Source organism: Limulus polyphemus, unplaced genomic scaffold (genome assembly GCF_000517525.1).
Source record: "Limulus polyphemus unplaced genomic scaffold, Limulus_polyphemus-2.1.2 Scaffold1265, whole genome shotgun sequence".
Classification (NCBI taxonomy): Eukaryota; Metazoa; Arthropoda; class Merostomata; order Xiphosura; family Limulidae; genus Limulus; species Limulus polyphemus.
In genome coordinates, this window is record NW_013666875.1 from 184,659 (window position 1) to 193,138 (window position 8,480).

The 8,480-nt window shown below is 32.9% G+C and overlaps 1 protein-coding gene across 2 annotated transcripts in view; it reads right to left on the reverse strand.

The window, feature by feature from the left end:
* Positions 1-3,905: 3,905 nt before the first annotated feature.
* LOC106462842 (proline-serine-threonine phosphatase-interacting protein 1-like) overlaps positions 3,906-8,480 on the reverse strand; it is a 40,267-nt gene continuing 35,692 nt past the window's right edge. For both annotated transcript variants that reach the window (XM_022390236.1, XM_013922805.2), the window contains 3 exons: positions 8,176-8,370; positions 4,741-4,856; positions 3,906-4,300 (listed from right to left, as the gene is read on the reverse strand). In XM_022390236.1, the coding sequence (XP_022245944.1) occupies positions 4,142-4,300; positions 4,741-4,856; positions 8,176-8,370 (470 nt within the window). In that variant the 3' untranslated portion in view covers positions 3,906-4,141. The remainder of the gene's footprint in view (positions 4,301-4,740; positions 4,857-8,175; positions 8,371-8,480) is intronic.

Consider the following 8,480-nt stretch of genomic DNA (forward strand, 5'->3'; position numbering starts at 1 on the left):
CTTGTCGAAACGTTGTACATTTGCTGTTATGTTAAACTTATATTAAAGTATTTCTTCATTACACATTCAAGCCGTCTCCAACCATTATTAGTCTCAAAGTGGGTTCCTCGTCATCGAATGCGTTTTTTTTTTTGTTATTATTATCTGGACAGTAAAGACCGTATTTTTTCTCTTCCTATCGTCAAAAATGTCTAAATTCTTTCAGTATCCACTAAACATTTTGAAGAAAAAAAAAGAAAAAAAAACACAACATACTATCTCTAAGAAGATTTATATAGATCCTTAGTGAAATAACGTTTACGGATAGCCCCCCCCCCCCCATTGTCACAGCGGTATGTCTGCGGTCTTACAACACTAGAAACCGGGTTTTGATACGCGTGGTGGGCAGAGCACAGATAGCCCTTTGTGTTTAACTTCGAACAATTTACGGATAATTTTTGTAAATTTTAATGATAATCGTAAATTAACAAGAATCCTCGTCTAAATTTTATACCTTTGTCACATTTCGCCCTCGTATTTTATGCAATGTGCTTTGAGTAAACATACGAAGTCTCAGAAACATACAGAACGTTTTTACATAAATTCCCATCATTAGTTAGTGATTAACTTTTCTGATAAACGAAGTAATGTTTATTACTTAAACACAGCGGAAACCTTACAGAACTTCTTCTTCATTGTATGTATATAAATTAGTTTCCCATGCGATTAATCTTGCAATTATGCAAACTAACAAAAGTATCAATGATCTGTGAAGTTTGCCTATGCCTACTTAAATGGATATAGGATGACAATAACATAAACGTGTAGTATTAAATGCTTTTCAAATGATGCAGGTAAGCGGTAAGATTACGGATGTTCATACACTATAATCCGGGGTTCGATTCCTTTGTGGTGAACAGAGCGTGGATAGTCTATTGTGTAGTTGTGTGCCGAAACAATCAATCTCTAAGTGATAATACTAACCCTAAAAATATGCTTTTGGTTCATATTCAATACCAAGACAAGGTGTGTAACAAATGTGTTCCTAAAAGTAAATAAATAAACAAACATCTTCCTCAAACTTGTGTAAATGAAGATGAACCTTATGGAACTAGTCTAGTTCTGTTTAAAAGGAACACGAAGGAATATTTGATAGCCGCGGCTGTAATTAGATATAAAATCGGTCAAGAGATGGCGCTATGAGCTAAAAGTTTGTACTTGGATAAAACAAAAAACAAACTCGGAGCCATTCTATGAGCCACTGTGCCGCAGCTAAAAATGTTCTGATCAGGCATTTGACATGTAAACTGTTATTTTGTTATTAGACGATCATCAGCGTTATACAGATACTTTTATAACAGTTTTATATCTTGTGACAGTTCCTCAAATAATATTAAAAATATTACAACTATATGTATATATATATATATATATGTATGTATATATATATATATATATGTATGTATATATATATGTAAATTTTATTATGTTTAAGCATAATAATGAATCAGTATAGATAATTATTGTATTGATAAGACATTCGTGGGAAATTGAATTATATATATATATTTATGATTTAAAGTAAATATTCTCGTAGTGTCACACGTGATAAAAGATTTATTTGTTTGATATAGTAGGTTGTTTTTAGTGTAGTAAATTCATACCAGATACGGCAGGATTCATTTCACGAAATACAATACTTGACAAATATTACAACTTTTGAAATTGTTCAGATGTAACAATACTTTAGAAGTAGGTGATTCAAACCTCATCTGTGACACTAAACCTATAATTATTGTAATCTTATAATTTGCTTCTTAGAAATATATAGTTGTTAGGTGCCATAAATTAGAGGTTCTGTACCTAAAAGGTTATGAAAATGATAAATAAAGTAGGCATTTTTCCAATAATTTTGTCATTTCTGACAAGTTAATTTTCTACCTATCAAGCTTATCATCTTCTGTGGCCCTATTCACCATCTTTTGGAACCTTCATTTTCCATCTCTCATGCTTACTATCATTTGGAACTTCATTTTTTATCTTTCTCGTTTGTCATATTTTGAGACACCTATTTTCTGCTTTTCACGCTTTAGTTTCTTCCTGTAGTTATTGTGGTAACTTTATTGTCTAGGAATCAGTATTACATTTCCTACTGGTTTGTACTTTACATAAAAAAATGAAAACTACTCCTCATTGCCCTTGCTACATATATTATTTGAACATAGGTGCTATGGCAATGATACATTTTTATTTATCACCCATTCTGCTACTCTAATTTAATTACATTAGCATTTTAAATCCCTCTCTGTAAGAATATATATCTCAGTTACAGACAAAATTTTCACAACTCTTCTATCTGAGAGGTTATACTTAGTGTTGTAATGTCGGCATTATTGTTCCATAAGAAAAATAAACCAAACATATTAAAACATATAATATTGTCATTCAACTTGCTTTTAAGAATGTTAGAGGTGTAAATGGGCAAAACACATTTGAAGAAGCAGGGTCGGGAATTCAGGGTCAGGTCAGAGGTCTTCTGTTTCTAAAATACCAATCAACTGAGATAACTAAGTGAAGACTTGTAGATGTATTATTTTCGTTATTAGATATATATATATATAAATTAAATATTGAAGTAATTGTAAAAGGAAACCCTGACGATAAAGAGGAGAACCAACAGTATTCTTAACATATATCGACAGGAAGTAATCATATAATGAGGTAATGAACGGATGAATGACAGTTTGTTGTTATAGATATATATGCAATTATTAACACCCAGTGTTTGGTTGGACCATCTTTTACCATGGTGACATCCTTGTCTGCGAGAGTTGACAGAAGGTGTCTTGTTCGATGACAACCCATTAGTAGTGGAGGGTAGTTCACAAGTAATTCAGGGATGTCAGCAGAAGACTACGGGACCGAATGTGACATTAGCGTTAATCCAAAAGATGCAAGACGGCATGGAGATCCGATCATTTTACTGGTCAAGCAAAATGACTGAATATACTCTTACATATTCTGACCAATTTCCTTGTATATGTGGGTGGGAATGGATGACTTGTGGGGTGGAGTTGATTGGCAAAAGCGTTCACGCACACTATGGATGTTATTCTTTTTTCTAAGCCAACATCACTACTTCATCTTCAGCAGATTGTATTGTCAGAGCAATTCATGTAGAGTCTCCACATATGTTTTCCCCTTACTTTAACTCTACTATTAGAACAGAGATGAGTGATAAATATTGTACGCTTCTAGTAATTCGTTGTTTACAGTTTGAGTCCTGTGCTGGCGTATCTCCCTTCTGCATACAAGATAAGGAATTTTTGGATTGTTTTCTGGGTGTAATATCTCTCGCATGCTAAGTCTGAAGCTAGTCTTAACCATTGTTTAAAGCATCGGTTATTTGTGAAATAGTCTGGTATTTGTAACATCTCTCGCATGTTAAGTCTGAAGCTAGTCTTAACCATTGTTTAAAACATCAGTTACTTGAGAAACAGTCTGGTATTGATAACATCTCTCGCATGCTGAGTTTGAAGCTAGTCTTAACCATTGTTTAAAACATCAGTTACTTGAGAAATAGTCTGGTATTTGTTGCACACCTATACGTGATCGTTCAATCTTTTCCCCCAATATGTTCTCCAGCGTTTGGCGGCCACAGTTTTCACAGAGGTGTGTATATTATTCTATTTCAGTTGTCTTTTATGATAGACTTCAAATAGTCACTCAACTAAACATTTTTATAACAATGCTTCTGCTAAGTGGGCTTAACAGGTCTTTAAAAGTCTGAGAGATCTTTGATCCTTCTCATTGTCTTGCTTTTATATGGCTTAAGCAACCACCTGACAGGTAACATGATCAACATTATTTTCACACGATTATAAATCTATAGAGACAGCAGTTTCCAGTAAGACGACAAGCCAGTGTGTATGAGAAAAATAGTTTTAATTTATGAATTGTGAGAAATAATAGGGGGAATTACAAGTAAACTTACTGATGACACACCGGAAGACAAGTGTGTCAACAAAAAATAACACACATAAATATCTTCTAAATAATTATTTTTTACACAGTAGTCATACATTTGTGTGGGAACATAATGTTATTAATGGGGCTATAATCATTAAGTCTAAATAGTTTTTATTTGAATATTTCCTTAGTTCTAAGTTTCCTCGGTAGGTGAGCATATCGATGGTTCCAAGTAATTTGCAGGAAAATAGCCTTGTCTTCCATCTTTTGTTTCTACTTCCCACCACTCATTGTTTTCCTTTCTTAGAAGGCGTACAACATCCTTCTCAAGAACGGATATGACACTTTCATTCTAATTTAAAAAAAATAATAAAAAAGAAACATCTATATATTTTAGATCGGTATACAATGTCACATTTCTATCGCTTAATAGTAGGATTTTTTATGGATGAAAAACACCCCATAAAATACATATTTTAATCAACGTTTGTCAAGTAGAAGCGTGTATTCGTCGCTTATGTTACAGTACTAGTTAATATTTATAGGGGTTATTGACCTTTACTAAACCGATTACAAAATTATAGCAAACTTCTCGTAATGATTTTGCTAGAAAAGTTAATGAAGTATCAACATTTAGAATAAGTACATCCTTAAAAACAATTTAAACATTTAAATTTTGCAAATAAAATGTTTGCATGTGTTCTTAGAGAAGTACTATAGTTAGTTGAATTCAAAAACTAATAAGTAAGAAAAAATACATAATGTTTTGAATTTGCCAAAACACTGGTTTACCTCTGATTTGTATTCATACAGTACCCTGAAGAACTGACCATCTGTAGGTTTTGACTCTTCTTCCAGATCAAAAGACTCGTATTCATTGTTTATAGCCATAAGACAGTCGGTCATGTCTGTAATACAATACATTTGGAGTTAAATTTCATAGCTTTTGCAATAACAATTTATGAAATGTCATCATCTCAATTTTATTTTTTTTTAGTGAAAGACAAAACAGAAGAAAAAAGGGTGATTTGTACTAATTTTGGTGGTGTTTGGTGTTGATATTGTATATCAGATATCCCTCAATTAGCCGTAAGTTAAATTTCATATCTTGACACTATTTTTGCATGTTTAAATCAAAATGTAATATAAAAAGGAACAATCAGCGTACATTATTATTTTTTAAATAATATGGTCAAACAAAATAGCCATTCAAGGAATGCTTAAACAACGAAACTATACCAAACATGTATTAAAACTCGAAAAACCATTAGCTGTTTAAAGTCTAATAGTTTTTTGTTTCAAATTGCTATAAACTCAGAAAATAAGTTCTTTAACTAATCATCAGTATTTTTTTACATGGTTCCGGTGATTCGCGGCAAAGTTCACAAACCTAAAATTACTGTTTCAATACACACGATGGCCAAAAAACAGTCCACTGTGCAATTTTATGCTTAATAATAACCAACCATACAAACAAACTTTTTTACGCCCAACAGTACATAATTTTAGTAACATAAAATACTTTTTGGAGGGATATATTGCTGGAAGAACAAAGTTTGAATACGTTAATCAACTGTGGTCAAATTTCTATCTTTCCATGGTTAAGAATGGAATTAATACTGATCTGTTGGTTTTACGCACATTATATTACAGTGCGTAAATAAGTAAAATGAAATTGACGATATTTGGCCCAGCAAAACATAAAGCTTTATAACTTATTTAAGTGGGTATAGTAAGTGTGTTACCGAAATGTAACTATTTGGTACACTGAAATGGATATTCTTTTACAGAAACAGAGCATTGAAATAGTCTGAAACCTGATTATTAAATGTCGTCAAGATGAGTAAACATTTTTGGTCTTAAATATGCTTTTTTTTTTACTATCATTATCAGATAAATAGAAATTAATACGAGTGGTGATCAAAGGCGAAGGATTCTGTTCGGTGAAATTAGGCGCAAATTCAAATTATTTTTAAAATAAAGAGAACTGTTTCGCAATGACTAGTGACTAATATTGCATGTCTTCATAAGTGGCTCCCCCAGTGACTCAGCAGTAAGCGATTTCGACACTCGTGGTGGGCACAGTACGGATCGCTCGTTATGTAGCTTTGTGCACAGTTGAAATTAACAGTAATTTCATTAAAGTGTATTAGGAAAAGAATAAATAGTTTAATCATAAGGCTTTCGTCACAGATCGCCCATTATGTAGCTTTGTCCTTAAAAACAAATCCTACTTCACAAATGGTTCTCGTTATTCTGATAACCAAAGTTCGGATAACCAAAGAGAATAAATGGTGTAATCATAAGACTTTCGTTTATCAATGTTTTAAGCAGCTGTATGAGAATATTTGGGCTACAAGGACTTTCAAGGCTGTTTCATTAGGTTCAACACCTGCCACACGAGCCAGCCCAGCATCTTGGTGTGGATCCAAAAAATGAATCATTCCGGAAAAGTTTGCGTTATTTTGGTTAAACAAAAAAGAAGACGTTTGGTACTATTATGGGGTCTAGGTCGCTGGACCAGACCCGTGACCTGACCCGAGGTCACGAGAGCCAACATGGAGAAGTTATCTTGTAAATGTAAAGTACAACGATGTAGCAATGAAACATGCTCGAAACGTTCTAGATGTGGTTGTGAATGTGATGGTTTAAGTGTAGCGATTAAGATAAACCGTGGATCCAAATCGGATTAGGGAAGAAAGTATTCGAAAATATCACAATTGATTTGACATACCAGCTGAGTCGGAGATTCGTCGATTAATTACTGCATTGACAGCAAAACATAAAAAAACGGGCACAATAGTGCGTTATTTTCTAAAAGGAGGATTGGAATCATATACAAGAAATAATTAGTTTCAGTATTTTGTGAAACTAACAGCACAGTGCAGTGTTGAAGTTGAAGCAAATGTACGAAGTATTACAAGATAGTTTCCCTAGCGATTTTCAAATTAACAGTGCCATTTCTGTAGTGAAGGGTAAATATAAGAAGGATGGTTTAATGTCCAGCATGATACAACCATAATATAATCCATATAGATTTAATCGTATAATATTTTCATTGCTTAGTTGTTTTTGTTTTCATTTTAGAAATTGTGCCGAGCTTCATTCATCAAGATCTACCGAAATAATCCTATGACCACCCCCCTCCTTTCCCCTATAACCATCCTAGGCTCAATAATAGAATATACAATACTTTGATGCGTTGATTCACTAGCCTCGGGTTCTCCTATAGCGAGTAAGTGATTAGAAATATGCTGAGATATTAGAGTAAATTACGTAACCCTCCTTTCACCTATAACCATCCTAGGCTCAATAATAGAATAATACAATACTTTGATGCGTTGATTCACTAGCCTCGGGTTCTCCTATAGCGAGTAAGTGATTAGAAATATGCTGAAATATTAGAGTAAATTACGTAAAATAATAACAGAAGAAGTGTTTAAAGTATGCTATTTGCACTATTATATACACATTCATAAAACTTCAGAAACTGGATAAAATCAACAAGACAATTTTGAAACAGATTTCATCTTGTGACTTGTAGAAGCAGATATAAGGTCCCGAATTTACTATATAGTTGATTATTACAGTCCTGGGATACATTAGCTCACGCTGGCGCTATATCACTTGAAATATGTACTGGGTTTCATCATTGAAGTTCTGAGATACATTCGTTTTTGTTGAAACTTTTCATTAGCACTTATTTTTGTTTAAGGTTTTCGTGTTTCTGTTGAAATATCAAATATTCTAAATCCCTTATTTTATTGTTAAATATAATGTAAATGGAATCTTTTAACATGAAGCTACATTTACGTGTATTTTACTTTGAACGCCATTTTGAAAAGTTTAAATACTTCCAACGTAAATACAAATATAATAGCTTACGTCCTCGTAAACTATTTCGTTAATATGATGATATGCACTTGGGTTGGCATGCTGACAACCAAGAACTTTCTTCTTTTCTCTAAATTTTGTTCATTCTTTTCAAATTAGCCCAGGGTCTTTTGAGGGGCCCGGCAGTGGGATATTCCAAAGCTCACAAGAAATGCATGCTACTTAATGAGCTAAAATGGCTACTGCTTTTTCATGGATTCATGAAGAAAATTGTCACTTAAATTTATTTTATAAATAATCAGTAAAAGTTAATAAACAGAATGAAAGTGGGGCCCAATGATATTACTGACCCCGGGGCCTGGGCTGGCTCTCGACGCCTCTGCCCGTACTTACCTATAGGCTTTGATGTTGGAAAAACTTCTGTTGTATTTGATGAGTTGCCTTCTTTATTCACATCCGATAGGGACTGTTTGGGTGATAAACTTAAAAACTTTCTCATGCTCAGTATTTTTAACTTTAAAAAAGTTGAGGGGCTTCCAGCTGCTTCAAAGTTTTCTTGATCTTCGTATGGTTGAAATCTAAATGTTTCTACGCAATTAAAGAAACAGAGAAAAAAAAATCGTAATATTTATGTTATGTATTGACAAAAAAAAAAACATATAAAGAAAATACATTGTAATATTAAATAAATAACGTAT